This window comes from Egretta garzetta, unplaced genomic scaffold, assembly GCF_000687185.1.
Source record: "Egretta garzetta isolate BGI_Z169 unplaced genomic scaffold, ASM68718v1 scaffold11, whole genome shotgun sequence".
Classification (NCBI taxonomy): Eukaryota; Metazoa; Chordata; class Aves; order Pelecaniformes; family Ardeidae; genus Egretta; species Egretta garzetta.
The window spans coordinates 811,729-836,744 of NW_009258621.1; the positions used below are offsets into that span (position 1 = coordinate 811,729).

The 25,016-nt window shown below is 38.4% G+C and overlaps 1 protein-coding gene across 4 annotated transcripts in view; it reads right to left on the reverse strand.

Annotated features, from left to right (window-relative positions):
• The window catches only part of CDC42BPA (CDC42 binding protein kinase alpha), a 185,415-nt gene that overhangs the window by 5,395 nt on the left and 155,004 nt on the right, over positions 1 to 25,016 (reverse strand). For 2 of the 4 annotated variants that reach the window (XM_035903628.1, XM_009648187.2), the window contains 12 exons: positions 24,640 to 24,720; positions 22,400 to 22,505; positions 21,495 to 21,631; positions 20,690 to 20,829; positions 19,726 to 19,807; positions 18,394 to 18,610; positions 17,579 to 17,641; positions 16,069 to 16,662; positions 14,041 to 14,138; positions 12,350 to 12,434; positions 10,226 to 10,349; positions 8,805 to 8,922 (listed from right to left, as the gene is read on the reverse strand). In XM_035903628.1, coding sequence (XP_035759521.1) covers positions 8,805 to 8,922; positions 10,226 to 10,349; positions 12,350 to 12,434; positions 14,041 to 14,138; positions 16,069 to 16,662; positions 17,579 to 17,641; positions 18,394 to 18,610; positions 19,726 to 19,807; positions 20,690 to 20,829; positions 21,495 to 21,631; positions 22,400 to 22,505; positions 24,640 to 24,720 — 1,845 coding nt within the window. Of the gene's footprint in view, positions 1 to 2,390; positions 2,577 to 8,804; positions 8,923 to 10,225; positions 10,350 to 12,349; positions 12,435 to 14,040; positions 14,139 to 16,068; positions 16,663 to 17,578; positions 17,642 to 18,393; positions 18,611 to 19,725; positions 19,808 to 20,689; positions 20,830 to 21,494; positions 21,632 to 22,399; positions 22,506 to 24,639; positions 24,721 to 25,016 lie in introns of all 4 variants that reach the window. The other 2 variants (XM_035903627.1, XM_035903629.1) reach the window with 2 other exon arrangements.

Sequence of the window (25,016 nt, forward strand, 5' to 3'; positions counted from 1 at the left end):
AATGGAGAAAGGTGAGACAAGAGAAACAAAATCAGTAGCAGAGAAGCTGCTTACTGAGCAAAGTTAATCACTGTGAAATAGGGCGAAAGACCCAAATTAGTCCAGCGCATCCCATTCCCAGCCAGAGAATGGAGCTGCTGTGGAGCTGTGGGTTATGGACGTGCAATCGCTGCCACGCTCGCAACTCTGCAGTGATACCGAGCCTCGCCTCTTGCGCCCACGCTAACTGCTCCCATGCGCCCTTCTCGGGCAGTGGGGTGGGAACATAAGGTCCAACGAAACAGTTACACCAGCCATAGGATGTTGTTTGCCTATGTTTCTCTGTCCATCATGCTGCTTGTTATTCTGGGGTTTTTTGTTTTTAAGTAGTGTTCTGTTCATTACATTACAAACCTGATCTTTGAATTCTTCCGTGAAATAATATGACAGAATCTAAAAGCCTACTTCATCGGGTCATTTTTCAACTCCTCTATGGGTTCCATGCTGGTTTGGTTCCAATATCCCACCCGTACATGGGACCACGGTCCTCTCGGTGGGAGCGCTACCCTTCTTACACTAAAATCTCCAAACACAAAGGGGAGGATGGACATACATGAAACCAAAACTCACTGCCTTGCATCTCTACCCTCAAGCCACAAGGGAGATGAATGCTTTTCTTCATACAAGACTAAACCTCCATTGGCCTAAGGAGCTAACAGATACAAGATCTCAACACTCCAGGTTGCCTGCTTCACTTTTTTTTCCTCCAATTTATGCTCGTAGGCTGCAACATCAGGATGAGGGACGCTCCTAAAGCAAAAATTAAGAATTATTGCATGAAACAGCAGGGATCATTCCTTACTGATCCCAGGTAGACCACTCACATGAGAAAGGGAAGGTAAGAGGGTGGGCCATAGTCCGGTGATACATCACTGCATATTAAACACAGAAAATTTTATAGTACAGTTGGATTAAAAAAAACACCAACTGTTGAAACTAGAACTGAAACACAGCCTCAGTGACCCTATAATGACCCTCTAAGAGAGCAACAAATTTCAATTTGGCTTAACAATATTTTTATTTTGCATTTCAATAGAGCATTCCTCTTGTGTATTTGCATCTCTCCTCCTGCCAGAAAAGCCAGGATGGATGCCAACCTGTCATCACAGAGCCTGTTTTCCAAAGTGCTGCAACTTCATTTTCGAATATTGATGGTTGTGACAGCAACACATGACCATGCACGTGACCAGTCAAAGCTTAGCTGTGCAAATTTGTTTTGGAGCCATATGGAAGAAATCAATTTTCATCCTGCATTTTTAAATTCTCTCTGGTGGTGTATGCAGGTATGTATCCCAAAACCTTCCCGGTGATAGGGATCTAGAACTGCAACCAAGAGGCACTCAAAGTGGTCTGGTGGTGAAGGTTTGCCATGCCTGTCTGAAGGGTGTCCAAAGGCCACAGAAACCACCAGCAGTGTTCCCATTACAGCAACGGGCATAGCTCAGACCCATATAAACCCTGAGCAACCAACTGCCATCACATACATCTACCTCACAGGTTATTCCCGATTTATCAACAAATCCATCCTAAGCAGAACTGCAGGCCACAGCACGGCACACAATTCCACTGCAAAGCATGTACTTGTGAGCCTGGTTTAGTATGGCTTGTATTTCTGTAGGACCTAGCAACCCCCACATAGTCAGGCCAGGATGCACAATACAAGATAAAAGAAAAGATCACTTCCATCCCCCCAGTTTACATTCCAACTGGAAGGATATTTACAGAACAGCATCTTACCTGAGCCTCTGCTTAAACCTACCAGGATTAAGAGGATCTGCATCAGCAAGTTGCCATTATCTTTAATTTTTTATCTTGCTTGTACATGTTCTAATTTCACTTATTTAACCCAGAAACTATATGAGGCACAACCTGTGTCTGTCCCTATCTATGCACAGCGCTGTGTAAAAATTCTTGCACTCCACATGGTATCATCATAAACAAAGAGTTTGAAAGTTTGGTCCAACACAGACAGATCCAGAACCTTTTCCTAATGCAACCCGATACACAGCATCCTGCCACTACTGCTGGATGATGAACACTGTGGAACAGAGAACTTGTAATTCAAAATTCCCACATCCTTCCTGGTGATTAAAAATGCTGTTCTCATAGCACAACGTTCAGCCCAGTTGTTACGCACTTTTTATTTTTTAAAGCCATGAAGTATCTGTTTCCTGGCATGTCAGAGCTGTGGGAAGACCACAGCTGATAGCAGAAAATAAATCAGTTGGGACAGAAGAAAGTTAAGGGGTGAAGGAAACCACTTACAAGGGGTTTTCTCCCATGTTAATAGCCAGGCAAAAGGAAAACCACACAGTGTTAGTAGAGTGAACACCTGATTCAGCTGTTCATACCCTCAGAGTCATAAAGTCTGGAGTACCGAGGACAGAGCGTGGAGGCGGGGAAAATGCAGGGTTTATGGAATCGTAAGAGAGGAATTTTTCGGCTGAATTAACAGTCATGTGGTAGATGTGCTCAAAGTTGCTCGGAGAGGAGATCAGACGGGAGTGATGATGAGGGAATTGATAAGGGGAACGCTGCTATCAAAGACAACAGAGAGAGAAAGCAATGAAGGATGGTTGTACAGGTTACATTGGCAACAGCAGTCCACAAGAGCAGTCAAACACTGAAGGACAGCCAGACAGCAACCCTGCTTGCCCGTCAACACACAGCTTCTTACATGGTCACCCCCAGTCCTCTGAGCACCTTCCTTACATGGTGTCACATGGGCCTGCCGCCCTTGCTGTGGCTAAAACATTAAAAACAAATAAAACTTTTAACTCATTGGGAATAGATTCTAATATTTATTATTATTTGATATTTCAAAGAGCACCACAGTTGTAAAAGGTGCTTTACAGACAGTTGAGAAGCATCAGTTCCCTGCCTTGAGGAGCTTACAATCTAAAATAGACATAACACAAATAAAGGAAGGTGAACACAGGTGAGATGGTGTGGGAGAAGAAAAGATGAGAATACACAACAGTTAAAGATCATGAGAGATTTCCTTCTGTTATTCATGCATATTAGCGATTCCATTAAAATTTAGTATCACCTGTACAACACACACAGTATTTCTAATGGGAGGGAACAGCATTTCGACAGCAGGGACACAGGTTGGGTGGGAAGGTGAACTGGTTAGTGTCAGACAACTGGGACAATTTACTCTGCTGTAAACAGATGACACAAGGCCTACGTCCTTCTGCACACTCACTAAATCTTCACAGCGTTTTAACTTGGCACTGCCGTCTCTGCGCTGCACAAGACTAGGCCCTCAGCAGATAAGGTGCAAAAGTATTGGGAAATTCAAATGTTTTTAGCAGGTCAACTGAGCAGCATGCTCCCAAAGTGTGACGTAAAGAAAGAGAGGGGAGAAGTAATCCTGCAAATTGAACAGAAACAATTTCTAATTCATCTCTACAGAATGCGCTGACACAAGTGCTCTGGTAATTTAAAGTCATCTAAATCCAGATTTAGTGGAAGAGCGTCGGTCTCCCTCCCTGTGCCATCTGTACACGATCAGCAGGTCAGCCTGCAAGGGGATGGTTTGCCCAACGGCCACCAGCAAATCAGACTGCCTTCTCTAACTTCTAATTTTCTCTTCCCCCTGTCCAACTGATTTCATCATCTTAAAACAAACAGATCTGAGTAACATTAGAAATGTTAGGACTTAAAAAAATAAAATATGGTAAAAATACAGCTTACCCCTCCACTGAACCTAAGGCACTACTTTTGTATGTGGAACGTATTAAAGTCTGGAAGAACATTAAGTCACATCCCAATACATATTGTCAAACATTATTGTTACTGTTCTCTTCATTTCAGCTGGTAAAATCCAACTTCTTTTTTTTTTTTTTTTTTTTTTTTAAACACACAGTTATTATGAGGCTTTGCATGTTAACCAAAACATCAATTACCACATTATGGCATATAAGACATGATATACATTAAATTGTTATTAGTAAGTTTAACAGCATCTAAATATCAGTACAAGGAGCCACCATTCCAAGAATGGTCCAGGAAAGCAGACTTTGCTGAGTTACCTGCTCACAACAGAGAACTGGCAGCAAAGCCAGCTCCATTCCAAAAAGCCAATAAGGGAGAAAAGGAAGTGTCTAAAATCGCAAGCTAAAAAGCAGAGGGTAGGCCAGCTGCAGACCATGGAAATATTTAGCCAGCATTCATGAATGTGAGAAAGCCACCATATGGCGACATATTTAAAATGATCCTCCATGGAACTTTCTCCATGGACTCCACCATTAGATGCATGCATAGGGTTCCCACTTTCTTTAAAGAATACCAAATATGGGTAAGTATTCGTTTACTCTAAAAGTTTCTCATTTGAAACAAGCAAAGCTTCACACGTCATCTAGAATGGAAGTATAATGGCTCATGTATAATGAGGTCAAACTGAAGCATAATGTTCAAATATAATGGCAGTCGACTAGCTTTTGAATGTAAAATACTTAGGCATGCAGAATATGAAAGCAAAAAATCAATCCTGTACATCTGATGTACACAGAGAGGTGGTCTGTGCTGCAGTAAGTGCAGTTCCAGATTTCAGATCTTCACTACAAAGGAGCATCCACGATAAAGTGGCTTCAAGGGACAAGAGGGCAGAAGGGAGGCCAGACTGTACGGCCAGTTAATTGGTGACAGGCTGCTAGGGAAGAAAAACATGTAAATAAATAAGTTTGGGGATACACTAACAGGAACGATTCCAAGTTGTACAAAACAAGACAATGACCCAGATCTAGTATCCACATCAATAAAATACAAATAGGTACTGATTATGGCTCTGTTAATAGCAAACAAGAACTTCTGGCTTCTGTTGTGCTGTAGCCCAAAAACTTGCTTGTCAAAGCCAGACCCCTGAGTAACTGCTCATCATGAAGAAAAGAAGGATACAAATTTACAATTGCCTGATAATCTCTAATATTTTCTCTCTTAAATCTGATCTCACTCCAAGACTTAGGCTTGTTTGTTTCTGCCCAAGCACAGGGTTATACTGAAGTCAAGGGTGTCTGGAGAACACCAATATGGGACTAGGCTAATAGACTGAAATTTGCCATAAACGTATCTCACTGTTCGTGTCACATGCCTGTTGCATACCAAGTCCTTGGAAGCAACGCACAGAGAAAGCATCTTTCCCCCTTGTGTGGCTGCATCAGCGAGGGCTATCACATGCAGACAGGTATGTTGCACTTATGTAGGCATCTGATCCAACATACCAAATAGCCTGAGAGCATATAAAACTTTCCATTTATCCAATTATCATTTTTTACATTTACAATACAAATTAAAACTCTCTAAAGTTGGTCTTTTAAAAGACATCATTAAGAACAGCAATGGCAAGATAGCAAGCAAGCTCCCGTTGGCTCTGCATCCACCAGGCAGTTAGGCCACGGGTTAAGGCAGCACAAGTGTATGTCCCCTCCTGCCCACTGACAAAGCGCAGCCCAGCCACGCAAGGGCCATCACTACCAATTCTAATTCTGCACTTCATTCAATTTTTGGCATTTCCCCTGAAAAAAGCAGCAGAGGCAGGTTAGTTGGACAGCACAGATAAGTTTGGATTGGATTCATATTGCATATTTAGATGAGTATGTATATATTCATAAATAAATACAAACACATACATATATATAAAAATTGTCATTTGCTTTATAAAGCTCGTTCATGGATGCTAGATAAAAGCTAGGCTGAGCTGGCTCTTTAGTTTGTGGCAATCCCATCCAACACAGAGATTAAAGATCTAGTCTCTATTATTTATTACTAAGGTCCCTTCTGCCTACATAGCACCATACTGACTTCAGTGAAACCTCATGCTGCATGAATAAATTTGCATCAGTAGATCCAGCTAACTTTGAAATTGCTCAAATAATTCAGAAGAAACTGCAAATAAAAAGGCCCACTCCATTCTTTCACTCACTTTCTGGATTCCAGTATCTCATGAAAAAAGAAGCTATATCACCTAAAATAGTTGGATGAAGAGAGTTTGAGAAAAGTATTAGCCTTGCACTACTTGTTCCCCCTAGTGGTAGCCTTCTTTAAAGGCAAAAAATGTATTTTATCATCCACTTTCATAATAGAAACAGGCATTCACAAAGTAAAATGCTGCAACTTTTCCCATAGTTTTTTAAAAATAAATATTTTTTTTCTGAAACATGCTGATCTATTTAAAAATACAAAGATGTTCGAGCTGCAAAATCATCACACACGCTAACTAAGAAGCACAAAAAAAAAAAACCAAAAAAAAAAACCAAACCAAAAAAGCAGCTATTCACCTTTTTGGAACAAGGTATGAATCTAGTGAAATAATTCTATGTCCCTGTAAAGATGAACTGTACACCAGGTTGGATGAGTATTCTTTACCTTATGTACTGATTCTCCTGGAAATATTTCCGTCCTCTCTTTCAGTTCTAAATTTATCTTTCAAATAAAACTTTAGACTCAGTACATGACATCATATGCACACACAACTCCTTTTCTCCTATTTTTGTGCCTCGGCAACAAAGCAGGTAGTTTGGAGCAGACTAAACGAAAACTTAGGCCAGTGAAATAACTTACAGGAAGCTGTTGGAAAAGAAAAAGCTGCCCAGACTGAAGTAGCTCTTGACAGAACATTTATTTCCTAATCTCAAGTTACACTTTCAAATTCACATACTTTCAACTCCCATGATTGATGCAGTTTTGTACTCGTTAGGTTAGGAATACAAATACAGTATGATGATTGTAAGGAGCTGCTGAAAAAACACACGTCAAATTTGCTTTATCTCCCAACATTAAGATTGATACCTACTTGCAAAGAGGAGTTTTTAATAGTAACTTTAGAAAGAAGCTGCAGCAGTGGAACAAGAAATCAATTCTATATTGTACACATTTTCTAATGTCTTCTCATCAAGTGTGGAAAGTGACTCATGAATTTATTTCAAAACATCATATTGATTGGTAAGAAGCAAAGTACCAGTCCTAAACTTCAAATATGACCTTTGAGCCAATAAGGTTTGCAAATTAGAATGAATTCAAAGCTAAAAGCCATTTAGAGATGACATTGCTGAAGAAATATTAATCCATCTAAGCCTAGAAAATCCCCTTCTATAGAAAAAAATCATTCCTCATTTTACACTTGCCAGATTTGGGGCTTGATTAAGAGTCCTTGCAGCTTTTGATTTGCATGAACTTTCAACTACTGATGGGGTGAAACGGGATGTCTTTTGCCCTACCTTTAGCAGTAGCAGATTATTTTCTCTGCTTGAGAAGAGCCAGAAATATTTTAAAGACCAGACATTTCCACCAGAAATGGAAAAGTGAAAAAAATGTTCTGGTCTACATCCTGTCCTGAAGCAAATTACCATTCTTTGTTTAACATTAGACATATGGATACTTACATCCAGGTAAGATAAACTCTACCTGCCAACCTCCCATGGATTTGTCATGCGTTTTCTAGAAGCGGGTCCTTCATTATTTATTTATAAACATACACACACACAACACATTGTTTATTGCTCAATTGCACTGAATATATCTGTTATTGAGAGGTTTCTCGGAGCATCTCTAGTATGAGATTTAAAGTAGATCTTTTCCTCTCCTTCCATTTTCTCATCTAAGGAAAACAGTGCCAGAAGGGCTCATGGACAATGTGCAGACTTTATGGTAAAGCGTAACATAAGTACCATTTGCTGCAAAAGTGAGGTAAAATGAGTATCTGGAGACCAGAGGTTATGCTCCTAAGCTCCTAAACTAGTGCAACTGCATGTCACACTTTATCTTCCAGTCTTCTTGTTGTTTCCTTTGGGCTTTTCAGCATCTGAAAATCCCAATTTCAGCATCCGCTTCCTGCTTTCTGCACAAACTCCAAGCAATACGGATGATCATTTTTGACAGCACTGCTGTACTAATGCCCATGTCCTATGGTGGTGCTCATATAATCTGTCTGATATCGTATAACCTGATCTTTCTTACAGTGCTAATTAGCATCTTCTGAATCACATCTCTGTCATAGTGAACAAGTTTAGAAAACAGTACAGAACACACAAACAAGATGCTCAAGGAAGCAAACAGTATAATACTCTCCTATGAACAAAATATTAACTGGTCTTTAGCTCAAAAATTTCAGTAATTTCCAGGTATTTCCTACATAAGGTTTTGTGGAAACGAACATGTGTGTGTGCTATTGCATTATTTCTTTTTCCATTTTTCAACTTAAAAGGTTAGTTTTTACGCAAGAAGTTCTGTTTCATTGAGACTCGTTAATTTAGAGAGAAAAAGAAAGATAACATCTTTGGCATGGAAAGAAATTTGGGCACTACACACTGTTAAAGTACAATGGTTCCACTGTCTGAGGAAAAAAGGCTGTAGAGAGATAGGCTAAGTTGGAGCTAAATATAGAAAGAGAAGAAAGGAACTGAACTACAATTCATGGAGAAAGGAATTTCTCTTTCCATTCCCACAAAGAACACAGGCTAAAACCTTCCTAATTTTGTCCCTTCATATGGGTCATAAAAATTATCATCAACACTGAGAGGCAAATCTTCCTTAAAACCCATGAGGCATTAGCCACTCCTCCTCCTCCCCTTGATGCTTGATTGCCATCCTCTTTGTTTATATTTTATCACATACAGCAGAGCATGTTCAGCTCTACTTCCCTAGTTACACTGCTCCTGATATGAAATGCATCAACACTCTAAATATACATTTAAAATGTACTTGTCTTTCTCTCACTTATTTGCAGCTTCTGTTGCAGTCAGTCACAGTACTTTTGTACTTACCATTGGAAGGTCTTTGAGAATCTGTATACCATCTCCTGGACCCATATGTGCTATGTGGTTAAAATTAGTTGGGTTAGAAATTAATTTATTTCTCATTTCCGGATCGCGTAGCATCTCCCTGGAACAGAAGGGACTTTGTTTAGATATTTCGTTTGAGGTGAGGATGGACATTTATAAAACAGTACAGCTTTGATTATCAGCTACTTTTCAATGGAAATTAACTATTTAACCATGGTAACAGTGATAAACCCTTGCTATCAGCACTGGCATGGGACAAGCTTCCAGCTTGAAGAGAGGGCAAGGGGCCAGAAGAAAAGAATGCTGTTTGCAGGCTAACAGCCCACGCCCAGTAGTTACTAACATTCAAAGAATATAAAACCACTATAAGCTGATAAAAAGCTCTGTAAGATGAGTGAAAGCAGAACTCACTGTAATGTATTAGAAACTGGAGATGAAAATGAAGTACAAAATATGAAAACAGAATTAAAGTAATACTGCAGTACCTTTCCCAGTCTGTGGTCAGAATTAAAAGCTCTTCAAAATGGCAAGGATGCATTTCAGAACTCAGAATAAATACAATTTTAAAAGACCAAACCGCGATCAGCTCAGAAAAGGCAAGGACCAGAACTGGAATTTTATGTCCACTGTACACAGCTGTTACTTCTCTTAGAGCCAAAGAGAAAGGAAAGCTGGGAGCCAACCATCGGTGGAAGACGTTGGAAGTTAGAAAACTGAAATACTCAGTTCTTGGAGAGTAGCTTAGCACAGTAGCAGGTCATCTTTAGCGAGTGACAGTAAACGGTCGGTAACATCCTCTGTGAACACTGCGAGTAGTGCAGACCTATTTTTATTGCCATTTAGGAAAGTATTTGTGACCTGTTAAAGACTTCTATTAGAAACACATCCTGAAGTCCTATGTCCTCTGAAGAGGTGAGTTTTCTGAGATTTATAGAATGTTTATGTAGTTAAATCTATAAATCAAAAAAGCAGATGCCTTGGAATACTGCTGAGAGTAGAATTGCCTTAAGAAAGAAAAGCAGAACCAGATTGTGAAAGTAATTAATCCATATGCATAGTTAGCAATGTAATCTCCTTTTGCAAAGTCTTTATTACAGATCTTTATATATACAGCGTATGTGCACACCTATGTACCTATATACAATATGTAGAGACATGCATTCCAAATTACAGCTGTTTCACATAATTAATTTGAATTAACCAATACTTGTGTATCCAGTGCATATCCATAACCAAACTGGTATTAACACAAATTAAACATTGAGGATTAACATGGTAGCGAGGAGACAGAAACATCTGAATGGGCAGTCCATAAAGCAAAAAATGAGACTACATTGGCACCACTCACTGTCCTTCAGGGCCTACAGGCATGTACAGAAGACAAGTACATGTTGCATACCGACCTCCTCTGCTGCATCCTCTCCTCCTCTGGTACTCTGAACGAATAGCGGCGCTTGTTGTTGATGTTTCGAACCATTTGCTTCCGGCTGTTATCTGATGTCTCAGGAACTACCAGTTCATCACCCTCTGAAATTAATATAAATATGATGACCCAGTGGGACAACTTAGTAGGTATTCATGGCATTTGAATTCAAAGACATTTTGTCCCTCTGCTCTTGCTAGTGTTGGACACCACCCATTACCCATCAAACCGGAACAAATGCTCTTTGGTTTATGGGTCTTCTTGGTTACTATCTACTCTGTTATACAGCGAGAGACTTAACCCTTCCTCACACACAAGCTGCCACAACTGTTTTTCTCAAAATACCGCTGATTAATTCTTCCAAACAAAACATTTAGGAAAGGATCTCAGTCCTCTATCTCAAACTTTCTTTGGCAGTTCTCACTGAAAATCACTAGAATAGTCTTGTTCTGCCAATCGTCTGGAAACTCAACACAAGATTCTTTTTCATTCATTCCCTGCTCCAAAGAGACTACTCCATTTGAAATGTTTGAACACTGATGTACTTTGGTGCAACTGTGGGAAAAGGGAAGATTTTTTCCACATGTGTACATCTGGCCAAGGCATCTTTAATGAAGACATGAAATGGGTAGCAGTGACAATTATACAATAGGAGTGTTATTCTGAATGAACGCTACAACTGCTCTGTCTTGTTTTATATATAGAGACTAATGTTACACTTAATAAGCTTGAACATACCCAACACCTACTGATTACTGCCAAAACACTTTTTCACAGAATCACAAGGGTTAGAAGGGACCTCGGGAGATCATCTAGTCCAACCCCCCTGCTAAAGCAGGCTCTCCTAGAGCATTCTACACAGGACTTCATCCAGGCGGGCCTTGAATATCTCCAGAGAAGGAGACTCCACAACCTCCCTGGGCAGCCTGTTCCAGTGCTCTGTCACCCTTAGAGTAAAGAAGTTTTTCCTCATATTCAACTGAAACCTCTTATGTTTCCGTTTGCACCCATTGCCCCTAGTCCTGTCGCTGGACACCACTGCAAACAGACTGTTCCATTGTATGGAACTAAAATCCCTTCTTTCTTTAAGATCAGCTGGAGATTTCATGAAGCATGGGATCTACTATGGAAGTAGCTACAGGGTAAAAAACTTGCAGACTTTTAAAGAGATACACCTGGAGGATACTTTACTGTTTGGCAACCTTTTCTGAAGGACAGTGGGAAGTGTACAGGAGCAAAGCAGCAACCTCACTCACTTCTGATCCTATGCTCCAGTTTTTCTTCTCTTCTGCTCTACTTTTAATGTTCCATCTTTATTAGACTTGAAAATTCTTTATACATACTTCCACCATATTGCTCCTCTCTACCACTGTCATTTCTTTTGTACTCATTTGCTGCAATTTAAATAAACACTGAAACACTGCCAACAGCAGTATATGTTTCTACAGTGTTTATTTCTACTGTTTTCAGAATAGTTGTTAAAAAAATTTATAGCTTTTGATGGTTAAAACAAAGCACATTCCCTCTCTATCAAAGAGGTTAAACAAAAGGTTAAGGAAATTATTCAGGAGTGTGCTTCTGAAATGGGCTCTAAAAAGAAAAAAAGGTCAAAAAAGACTCATAACAAAAACAGAATTCTGAAGCTAAAACTTTGGCACACAATCATGTGTGGCCCTAATAACAAGTTACAAATACATAATACTGTATTACTTTCTGATCCTTAGGAAAAGTTTGTTTAGGTTAGATATAATATTAATTTTAATCCAGTACTGCCAAGATCACTATTAAAGTCTTTAATTGTGCAGGCATTTTTAGATAGCATTCTGGCAGGTGATCCCAGATTTGGAGGGAGTGTCTAGTCATTCTGTTTTCTATTTCCAGTCTTCACTGAATATTCAAAAGGGGGAAAAAAAAAGTTCAGAGTGGCTGCCTAGCAGACATCATTGCAGTCTCTGTGGAATCTATAAGCTTTGGCTTTCTCCCAAATTAACAAGCACACATACGTTTGAGAGATCACTTTCTATAATACACAGATCCAGGCCAAAGTAAAATGCTCTTTCTAAACAAAAATTTGCATGATGAAAATTGGCCTCTCTTTACTTACCTGCCATTTTGTTTTTGAAATATATTAATCTAACTGTCTCCAGGCCTAAAAGGTTTAATGATCCTTCGGTATTCAAGGGTCGTACCTGAAACAAGGAAAATCAGTCCTTATAATAGTAATAACTTACATTTATATAGTGCATCTTATTCTGAAAGCTCCAAGGTGCATTATAAGCTCCATAAAAGGAGCACTGTTATAGAGCCAACCAGGCAGCAGAACCGTGTAATTGGCCAGAGCAAAGCCTGCTCCACAGAAGAACTGTAGGGAGCAGTGTCTCCTACCTCCAGTAACATATGCCAATTGTGAGCCATTAAAGTCACAAAGCAGAGTTCAAAAAAAAAATTTAGATTTTAAACTGTTTGGAGAATGAGTACAGAGGATATTGCCTAAAATTCCACTTACAGACATTGCCTTAACACCATTCCTCCCAGCATTTAAATAAATAGTTCTGTTAAAAGCCTACTTCATATAACAATTCAATTTTGTCTATTAGATGCACAAAGCAATAAGCTGTGCTTTTATTTTGTGTTAGTACCATGTCACAATTACGCTTTGCAACTTGATAAGAGTATATACAGATTGCTAAAACCTACTGGTATTTGTGATTTTCAACTTCAAAATCAAAGAAGCATTCCACTCTCCTAGACTGCTAATTGTGTTAGAAATAAGCCCTCCATAATAAATTTCCATTTTTGAGTCTCCTAGATGTAGCAACTCTTGTTTGTTGAGAGTAGCTTCATTCATTAAATGGGCAGTCTTGAGCCAAATATTAATCAAAGTACTAAATCACATTCTGCTGTGTAGGAAAAAAATGCTCTGCCTGCCTAATAACTCAAAGTTTGGACATGAGAAAGAGTAGAGGAAATCTCCTCTAAAAGGCCAGATCCCTCTTCCCTCCTTAAGATGGTTAATAGCTGAGCAACTTGATCTTTGCATTATTTATTGCCATAAAATCCTGGCCTGCATCAGACACATGGGAAATTGATATGCAGAGAGACTGAATGACTAAGACAAGACCACAAGGACAATTTCTTGTAGTTCTGTGTCACCGGAATGCCAGTTAAAGGAATTATGTTGACACTAATACAAAGTTGAAGTCAGTCTAACCCCATTTTTATTTTTTCTTTTAAATACAGCTGAACAAACATCTCCTAAATACCAAGGAAGCATCAATTTTCAAAAACTTCTTCCTTTTAATAAATAATTCAAACTTGACATCATCCTCGTGTTTTAATATTTGTACCGGTTGAACCAAAATGTTCTAACCCTATCTGTCAACAATGTTATCAAGCAGCAGAAGATAGATCTCTGAAGGCCTGTTTAATTATACACCTGTTTAACATCCACCATCTTCTGGCAATAACATAGATGCAATCAGTCCCAATGAAGCCATACGCAATTAATACCAAGAAACTGCTCTCCACAAAGATATCAGTAAGTCTAACATACTCATATGCTCCAGATTGATGACTCATCTATAACACTGAAACCACATGCAAAACATATTTCATATCTTGTATTTCAAACAAAAGCCACTGCTTACTTTGCAGCAGCTCTTCTTTTAGTTCACTATTTTTAAACAAGCAGTTTCAATGATGGCTTCTAATGTGCTTAAAAAACCCGGTATGACTGTAGCAAAGCAACAGTGTGTCCAGACATATTCTTTCACTGATACTGAAACATCAAGTTACCTTTTTGAGAGGAATAGTCTGAATCCACTCCATGGAGTTCACGTCAAAGATATCAATTGCATTTTCACTGTACACAGAGAGGTATGGTGCATTGTAACCTGAGAGGTAAGGATTAGGTATAGTGTCATGTCAGGGCTATGAATGTCATGTCACAGACAGGGCTCAAAATATACGATTTCTTATGGTTTAACCATATTTATTACAAAGAAGATCACCCCACAATCCAACAACAGTCTTTGCAAAATGTGTTTTAACTCAAAAATGACCAAGAAATATATTCTGAAGGCAAACCACCACCAAAAACCTAAAACCTCCATGACTTTTAACTTTGCAGAACCAAGCTCCTTTTTGAACTACAAGGGACTAGAGTTTACTCTGCCAAACACTGATGTGGTTCGAAGTTCTTTTTCTTCTAAAAGCCCTATTTTAAAGAGCTTGTATTTTGTAAATGATGCAGTAGGAAAATATATTGTAGTTATTAAATAAACTGTCATTTCAATGAACTGAGCTCTTAGTCTTTGGACTATGTACTAAATTAACATCAGCTGGAACTAAGCACCATGACACAGTCATAAAAATCTTCATGCTTCCTTCAAGCTTTAGGTCTCTTTTCTTATTTTCAAGATTGTAGAGAGTTCTTGTGCTACTCATCTGGCACATTCCTAGGATGAAATTTGTTCCACTGGGACCGCTTCTAAAGGAGAATTTACTATTTCCATGTCAGCAACGAGACTGCCATGGTCTGCCAAGACTAACAAGAGCATCCAATTTGTGATTAAATGTAACAGTTTTTACTATAAAGTATACCTCCATTCTGAATTGGAATAGCATCAAGTCACTTCATTTAAGGCAATCAAAAACTTTCACAAATGTCAATGACCAGTATAGATGAACTACATGTGAAAATACCTGTTTTTCAATCTACCACAAAATCTTTTGATTCATTCATTCTCTGAGTCCACTGTAATAATCACACTCTTGCTTGAAAACCAGAAGTGACATACAGCCTATAAAAGTCACTCCTTCCACGTTGAGAAGGGACTTCACTCAAACAAGGTGAAACATTTCTCTCCTTTGCCATGTGACTGTACTATTGTCACAGTGAGGTAAGGCAGCAGACTATTTAAAAAACAAGTGTAAGACTGGGCTCATTCACAGATACTCTGAGGACAATCTTTATATACATTCTGAAAGACATCATGAAGGAGATGGGCATTGCAGGATTTTTTTTTTCCCCTCCAACTGTCATAAAAATAAAGCCCCACCTTTGAAAAAACATGCAATAAATGTTTAACACAGTTCCTGCTGGAAACAGAAATCTTGAAAAATTACAGTATTTTTCCCTCAAGGTTATGAAGTATATTTTTTGTACTGCCTGCCATACACTGTATTTTGGAAGGGAAAAGGGAGACAGAAGGGGGAAAAAAAACTTAAAACCTGATTTTTTAAAGAAAGCAAGGAGAGGAAGAGAGAAGGAGATCAGTGAGAAGGGCGTCAAAAAAACTGCTGAAGAAGAGAGAATGAAAGAGTAAGGAAAGAAAAGAAAAAACCTCATTAAGTAGGAATAAATACCATTAGAGAAAAAAAAGTCAAACTACCAGATCCTGATGACTCTGTACATCAAGAAAGCCTGAATCACAATGCTGAGCCAAAGTACAATCAAATTTTAAGACTTTAAGTAACAATCCAGTATCAGTGGTAGTGAATACATAAAGATCCCATTAGCCTCTGCAGGACCTGAGGCTTTTGGCCATTTTGGAGATCAGACCATGTATTTAGAAATTGGACATCAGCGTTAGAAATCCTGACCCTTGATCCCTCTTTGTGCTACAGCAGTACAGGTCAGTGACAGGATAAATGAGATCAGGATTAAAACCTCTGACTAGATCAAAAATGCTGACAGAAGCTGCGAGTGTTCATTTACCTGTTGGGTAATTATCTTTGAACTTCACTTTCTGTGGATATTAATACAAGCAGCGATCACTTCAATGTATAATAGCAAGTACACTGACACATACGGCAACTTACAGCAAGAAGATGGAGTTGCGGGCCACATCAATTCTTGTTGTCTAGATCTTCGTCCCTGGCAGTCAACATAAACCCCTACGCTGCTAAAACACAGCAGGTATTCTTTATTTGAGATTTCGACTGCACAGATGGCATCAGTTGGCTGCTGTGAGATAAATGATAGTGTGTGGTCATCTGGATGGAGCAGACTGTATGGGCTGCCTTCTCCGTGAAGGGGATATTTTAAGAAACCTGACTGGTAGCCCACACAAAGACGGTCACTGAAGACTGACATCCACTGGACATTCCCGTGGACTTGGATCTCCTTGATCTTTTTGTGACGTGTCTTACTCTGATTTAGTTCATAACAGAGGACCTGCCTTTTCATAGCTACACACAGGCATGTAAGAGCTCCGTGGCGCACATGTCCAGAGACTATTGACTGACAGCCTTTTGTCTCTGCCAGCTTGTAAAACTCAGTCTCCCTTCCATCCAGGGCAGCCATAGGGAAAAGCCGCACATGACGGTTTCGTCCTGAGATTACTGCGATGAGCTGTTCATTTGGGATAAGCTCAATCTGATGAACCTTCTTATTGTCACCAACACGGATAATCTCTGAAAAAAACAAACCCCCCCAAATCCAAATAAATAATGTTGAAGTGTGAATTGATTATAACATATGCATTTGTAAAGATAAACTATGAAGGAAACCGAAGAAACCCCCTTTATTGCTCCCCTGCAATATTAAAATGTACAGACTCAAAACTTGTATTTTAATGATACCAGATGTGGCAATGCTGACAGACCTTTGGCTTTTCCTCATCAAAAAAGGGGAGGAGCGGATCCAATGCAGTAACAACCGCTGTATTATTTCAGTATTCATTTCAAAAACAGTTTATAGCCACAAAGCTACTGAATAAAGGAAAACCCTCAACGGACTAAAACATACAATTAAACATGTTGCTTCTTGAATTAGCCCGGGCAACTATCATTACATCTCTTTGAAATACTGAACATAAGTTTTCATTTCTAATGCCAAGGAGGAGGTTACAGAAAGGATGAAGCCAGGCTCCTTATGGAAGTACACAGCAGGAGAAGAGACAATAGTCACAAATTGAAATGAGGGAAGTTCCTACTGGATATACAATGAAAATGTTTCACTGTGAGAATAATTTGCAACAGGCAGCCCAGAGAGATTGTGGAACCTCTGTCCTTGGGGATTTTCAAGACCTGGCTGGAAAAAGTCCCGAGCAACCTGGTCTGAATTAAGTATTGAGCCTGCTTCAAACGAGGGAAGAAAACATTCAACTGCATTCCAGATGCTGGATCTTTGTTACTGGAAAGGATACCCAAAACAAAAAGCACACAAAACACCTTCTTGATTACCAGCTCTCACATGGGGTTGTCCAGCTGATAACGTAGTAAATCAAGAAAAATTACACCAGAGGGTATTGAAAGTGAAAAAAGGTTACAAACTCACTTTCTGATTATTTAATATTACGGAAGTTGTTACCAGTTCCCAGTCTCTTACCGTCTTTGGTGACATGCACAACAAATAACCCTTCTTCATTCCCCAGAGCTATTCTTTCATGGTCTGTGATATTAAGGAGAAAAAAAAAAAAGGTTATTTTTCTCTGCAAATACTTCTTCCACAATAGTGGTAATTCTGCTTAACAGAGACAGTTTTTTAGTATCTTGAAATAAACAAATGTGAAGCCAAACCCAACACATTCATGTTACAAAAAACCCATTGGTAACTTCCCAATCTTTAAAAATCCTAAAGAAATAAGCCTTTTCCCATTTCTCCTGCTAGTAGCAGTAACAGCAAGAACCACCATTTTCAACAAGCCATTCAGAGCACTTAAGTGTACTACCGACTTTGAAATAACTGTAATATATTTAAATAATTTAAATAATCAAAGTTTTACATATTTTATGCAGTAGCATTTTAAATGGCTAAATTAATTCTCTGCTTTTACATTTTCTCTTTGGTCCCACAAGCAAAATTTGTAAAGTCAGTGATTTATGTCTATTCTATAGTGCTAATTTTGGCCAGTTAAGAATTATATTTACAGAGTAACAGAAGAGTAATGTCCAATTCTCATCCAAAATTATTCATAATTACGAATATGTGTGAATAGGGGGAACATTCTTAGAAGATCCAACAAAAGTACTGGGTAGTGAATTACACTTCTCTCTCAAGCCCATACGCATTTCCATATGGGATAAAACCACTACATATTACTCTCTATTTGGTAGATGACACCATTTAACCTTTTTTGCAAAAAAATGCATGCTTTTAGCATACCCATCATTCTTGGAGCTTTCTTCGTACTCATTTCATACCTATGATTGCTGCTGACTGTGTTGTTTTGATGAGGGGTAAGGTGCTGTCATAAGCTTCTTTGGGGACATAGACTGAGCGGTCTTTGAGTTTGTTCTTCTTCAATATCCTATGCAACTCATTTAGCACTCCTACCCACTTGCTTTTTTCATTCTCACCGTCTGCTAGAATCAGGATTGAACACTTATTACTGGATGCAGAGAGCTGGGAAGCTGTAACCTGGAAAATTTTAAAATATATATTTTAAGTCATATGCAATAAAAAATTTCATCATGATCATTTTTACAAGGGTATCAGATTCCTCTAAGTGCCCTTTTCATTAGCTGCCTGAATTAAGAATGCAAAATTTAGCCTTAGTTAATAGAAAACACTGAATCTCACAGCAGGAAAAACAGTAGATGCGAGTAACTTAGCAAAGTACAGACAAAACTTTGGCTTTATTCTAAATGCATTTGTATTTATTCTGTAATTTGGAAACGTCTGCCCTAAATAAGGTAGTCAATTGTTTCTTACAGCCATTTGATAATGACAATAATTTCTTAAGAAGTATTCTGTATTTTTTTGAAGACCAATAGTTTTCATTAATAATTTAATGCAATAGGAATGGTCTTTATGAATGAATGATCTATGATCCTTTTCACGTATTTGGTACAGCTACTATAGATACAAATTAAAGCCCCTTTTGTAGGTTTATCTCCTCTCAGCATGCAGTGATGAACAGTCTGAAAGCTGGAAAAACAAGGAGTGAAATACCATGGTATCATAAAGAAATGATAGGGGAATTGATATGACACCAAAGATATTTCTCTGAGGTCGAAGCTTCAAATAGAACATCTAGTAAAAATAAGAATGTTAGAAAAAGCCAATGATGGCAAAATCCTGATACCAGGTAACAGACATAAATTTTGATAAGCATTTTACACTAGATTTCTAGACTGACTTCTTGATGCCTGGGAGTTTTCAGAGATCCAATGCATATATGCAAAGAAAAAAACATAAAATAAAGGCTTCAGGAATAACACAACAAATTAAATTGAGAAGCAGAAGTCAACTTTAGGAAATGAAAGCGTAGAAGGTCATGAAGAACAGAAGTTAAAAAAAAAAAACCCACGTAAAGGGGAGAAGAGAGCTTGTCTAAATTTATCAGAGCTATTTTTACCACCAAAATTATATACGTACAGATCCTTATGCATGGCTGCTGCTGCCATGGACACCACACAGCCAGAACTTGCAAAGAAAACAAAATACTAGCAAGCTGTCAGTGAATGCACACCATACATCACACTGTGAAACCCTGTACTTTGGGGTTACTAGGTTCAGGACATAATACTTACCCTAAAGATACAGGGGATATCTTTTCGATTTGCATGGATGACATCTGAGGCCAAGACAGAACTCACTGAGAATTCTTCATCCCTTATGGAGACCACAAACATAATTGGAAAAGAGTTAAAGAGTAAAATCTGTACGTTTGTTTTTTACTTACATTTCCATAGTACCAATATCCTTGTTTTGTGAAGGGCACAATAAGACAGTACTGAGATCTAGCTTTTAAAATTATCCTTTCCTCTTCACCTGCAGATGAAACTCACAAATGTAATGTGGCATAATTAATTCCTGATAAATGTTGATGGAGAAAAATCTAATCAGAGTGTCTAGGTTTTGTCTGTTTAAATTAAAACCTCCTTTAAAAAAATAAATATAATCAAACTTAAAAAATAAGCCTGGACCAAGGACACATCTCCAACTCCTTCATAAAAATCCAAACTCACTAGAAGCTGTAAGCTACAAGCAACAGCTGTTTGAGACTTCCTGGATAAACGAACCTAGTTCAGAGGTGAGCTTTACTTAGTTGGTATGTTAAATGTTCTCAACCTTCAGTGAAGTTGGTAGTATTTCAGTAATACTGAAGACAGTGGGAACAACGTATTTAGCCCTCTGAATCAAAAATTTTATTAGTTTTATGTTATAACAAAGTTTTATCTGTCTTTCAAAACTCTACTCAACTCCAAAAGAATGTATTTTTCTTCTTTATTCATTTCAGATCTTCTACACAGCTGAACAGATGCATTTTGGCACATGATGTAGTAATGGAAGTTTAAATTGCCACATATACCCAAGTATAGTTCAGGCTAACTGCAAATACTGCTTTTTTTCCAGAAAATTAGAAGCTCTCAACATGGATTACAGTGTTTCATAAAAGCTCTGGAGCTTGCTTACCAATTTCACAAAAAGGAAAAGCAGAAAAAAACCTCCCAGTGCCTCTGAAAAGCTCCCACTCAGCACCAAACAGCTTACCTCATGTCTATGACCTGACTCACTATCACGCTGGGCTGGGATGCTTTTCCTTCTGCTACATCATACAGGAAGAGCTTAAAATCACAGATCACTGCCAGTGCTCTCTGCCAACCTTTCTTTACTCCAGCTGGTTTTGGTACCTTTAGCAAAATAAATTCTGATCAACTCTCTGTAAGTTTGCATGCAATCAAAAATCAGACAGTATAAAAACTAATTCTCTCATCTAGGCTGACAAGCTTTTATTCAGTGATAACGTTGAGCAATGTAAGCAATAGAACAGGTGCAGTAAGAGCATCAAACACAGCCATACAGACCCCACAATGTATTATCTAAAAAAAATTCATAGCACGACAGAATCTTTCTTCTTATTTCACAAACCCATTCAAAGCTATATTAACAAATATAGAGAAAGAAATCCATCTCTAGTTGGTGAACAGGAATATGGCCAAAACTATGTTGAGTTTTTTAGTACTTAAGTACAAGTATCTACACCAATACCAGTAGTAGCATCAACAGAAAGACTCAAAAACTCGCAGGCCCTCGAAGATTATCTGATCTCTAGAGACGGACTATTCAAGACCAACTCAAAACACAATGGGCAACAGAGATGGAGAGAGAATTACTGTTGAAAAGGCTAAGAGTTGCTTTGTGAACATTTAGGTCTAAGTTTCCAAACTGTTACCTTAAAGTATAATTGAATCCATCCTCCTGGGATGTCCCAATTAGAGTTTAATTCCAGCTCCAGAAAACAATTTTTCATATACCTTTCATATAATTGCTCCAAATGCAGCTACCTGATACTTACTCGGACATGACCTTCATAAGCTGTTCCTATGCCTTTCTGTGGATCTATTCCCAAAGGTCCCTTAGTCTGTTCAGGAGGGATTGGACACACTGCAGGAGCCTTGTCTGCACAGGTCACGTGGCAAGAGAATCCACATACTTGTGAGGAGGAGAAGAAACAGGAAGATTGATGGTTATTTCTTGTGCAATGCAAACAGCTATGATAATTATGATGACAGTTATAAAGGAATTCTCTCGTTTTTTGACCAACAACTGAATAGTTTCACTGAACTTTGCTACACCGAGACAGAAATGTAAATCTGTGCACAGTAGCAGTTCTTGCTTTTACATGCTCTGATAAATTCTGATATTCTCAGTTTCAGAGGTGTATGGATACACAGTCTGGTTTCATCCAGGTAAGAAAGCGCCTAATTAGAAGCTCATACTGAGATAATGTCTATGATTTCCTCTAGGACCAGCTCTACTAGTAAACAAAAAGCTGGAAGGTTCTCTAAATGATGAGTGCCAGTCTGTCTACATACAAACCTAGAATAAGTTAGTCCTGGAAAGAAGCAGAATTGGTACTGAAAGGCAAAGCTGGCTTACATTTTGCCTTGAGTCAGAAAGCAAAGCTGCTGTCAGCATACTTGACCATTGACTGTGGCCTCTCATTGCTATTTTAAGTAAACTGATCTAAGCTCTCCTACCAACAACTGGAATAAGTATGTCCCTAGATAACTAGGTAGTCTGTTACATAAGATTTTTGAAGTGCTTGGCTTCCACTGTTAAAAGACTGAAGCATGAGAATATATTCTGTAATTCAAATTATAAATAGAAGACTCCTACATTATTACACCTCAAGATTTACTGTGCAATTTGCATCTGTAAGAACTTCATTTCACATTTCCTGCTTTCACAAGTGCTTACCTTCACAAGTACAGCCCTGTCGTATTAAACCAACCATCAGAGATGTGCATTGATTGCATTTTGTTGGTGTATTAAATGATTTCACTACAAACTGGTGGGCTTTAGGCTGTGAAACAAGCAGACAAGGATGTTAATACCTGTAACACTTCTGAAGAACAGTGATTTTTTTTCCCACAGACATAAGAGTGCATAGGTGCCTTTAAAATGGTGGCATTTGTGTTTGCTGAAATGAGATCCGAGCTCCTAACACATGGGCTGAAAAAAATTCCTTATCAGTGCTCGTTATTGATAGTTTAAACCATCCTCTGTAAATGAAACTGTGGAAACTGGACCTTGTCTCAGAACATAAGTTTCCTTCCATTGCAGACAGGAAAGTTGCCAAAATTATTACATTACACTCTGGAAGCTGAACGTGTGTATGTATGTGTGTGGTGGGCACCTGGCAGCCAGCCAAGGTCAACCCACCACAGTATTTTCTAAGCTGCAAATTCAATGCTCCTCTGCAAGGAGAGATGCCTTTGTTCAAAGAAAAATATCAGACTTTCAAAATTCTAATTTTAATGCTAGAAAGCACGACAGAGTTCAACTTTATGGCATCGGGCACAGGCAATTTCAGAACACCCCATTTAAAAACAAGAGGATAGATGAACTTGACTTTGAAAGGTCTTCTCTTTTTGTTAGTTCTTGGGAACACAGGCTACATGAGTAAGTGTTTTAATTCTCTCTCTCCCCTCAAGGATGGCAGTGCTGATGCTATGATATCAAGGCTAAATGACTACGTAATGTGGTAGTATGATTCATCAAAGGCCTTATATAAAATCCAGGAAGCTCCTTTGCTTTTCTAAAAAACAACTCCCAGCAAAGTAACAACTGGTAGGTGGAGAAAGGATACAGCATAGGGTGAACGCAAGGTTGTCCAAACAACCTGGATAATGTATGTGATCTGAAATAAGACAATTTTGCAGACTACTTTAGTGAGTAGGTATATTAAAATTTTATTAACTTTCCTGTTTTTCACAGCATAAGATATCACAGCTAAGGGCTCAAACTTCATCCATATTTAATGACAGTTTTACTGTTACAATGGAAGCTTTCTCTCTACAGGTGGATGTCTTGTTTTGAAAACTTGCAGGGAAACAATACTTAGCTTTAAAAAAATGATGCAATCACAAAGTAAGACGGTTCTTTAGGGAACATAATAAATTAGGAAGCCAATCATTACTTAGTGAGTGAAATATTTGCAGAAATGAAATGATGTACACAGTAAAATCTGTTTCATGTGATTCCATGGGCACTTACGGTATTTTTTTTAATTGATCTACTAAGATGTTGCCAACAGAACACTATCTGCTCAAACTTTTTAGCTTGCTTTTATACAGATTAAGTCTTTTGCCATTTTGTAATTTATCAAAGCAGAGAACCAGATCTATTAGAAAGACTTACTTCATCAACTAGTTGCAGAAAAACTGCCATTTTTTAAAATATACAGAGATGCCTAAGCCATCGAGGCATTTCTGACACTTTTATGAGAAAATTTTCCCTTCAATAGCTTGTATCTTATTCCTCATTTGCTCGAATATACACAATTCACTGTGAATTATCATACACTGACTGGCTCATTTGGCCAACAGCAAAATAATTTTAACAACTGATGCAAAATCGGTATTTATGCAAGTAAAAAGCCAGAAGACAGAAAAACTGGAATTCCTTCTCCCAAGCCCAGTGCTGCAGTGCTGTCTGTAGTGCTCCCTCCACATTGCTTCTAAAAAATGCAAATCTACGGTTTCATTTTAGGCTTACTCTTTGCTTTTTCTCAAAAATAAGCATTTAATTAGCACACTGATGCGCTAATCTGAGACTGGCCCACAGTGACATCAGTGTTATTATATGCAGAGGATAGAGGCAGGTTGGTCAGACACATGCCAGTAAACACCCTAGGAAGTCTCTTTTCCTTTCTTTGTGTTCTGGTTTATTTATCCCTTTCTAGTGTCCAAACTATTGTTTTACCTATAATCAAATGACTGTGTGCTGCTATAGCAGAATACCCAGTACAACTTGTCACACCACATAATGCAAGAATGAGAGGTTTTAAATTTTAGAAAGCAACCAGTCTGTATATAAACAAACCTCCTAGGCAATTCTGGTAAGATTACTGTGCTAAACAGTTCTCCTGAAGCTGTTGCCCAGGAGCGGTATTTTCCCCCTTACTGTATAGAAAGTGTGAACGCTTGACTGAATACCTTTGGTGCAGAAAGTCCCGATCCAATATATGCTGTCCTCATGGTTGGTGTGTGAATTGAACGGGGAGGATGATCTGTAACCTAAACATAGACCCCAAAGGATCAATAAGGCATCAAATACACACTACCAAAGACAGTAAAAAGACTACAACATCCCACCCACCCTGTCCCCAAACATACAAGCAATGAAACCAAACTTACTAACACAGAAAAGGATTCAGAAAGCCAAATGTTATTTGTCAGCAAAAGGATGTGCAAGATTCATGTCAAAAATAACTTTGTCTTATCTTAAAGATTTGACTGTTCTTTTCTAATGTAAAATAATCAGAGTGTTAAATTTTTTAACAGGGAAAGGGGATACATTATTATCGCTGCAG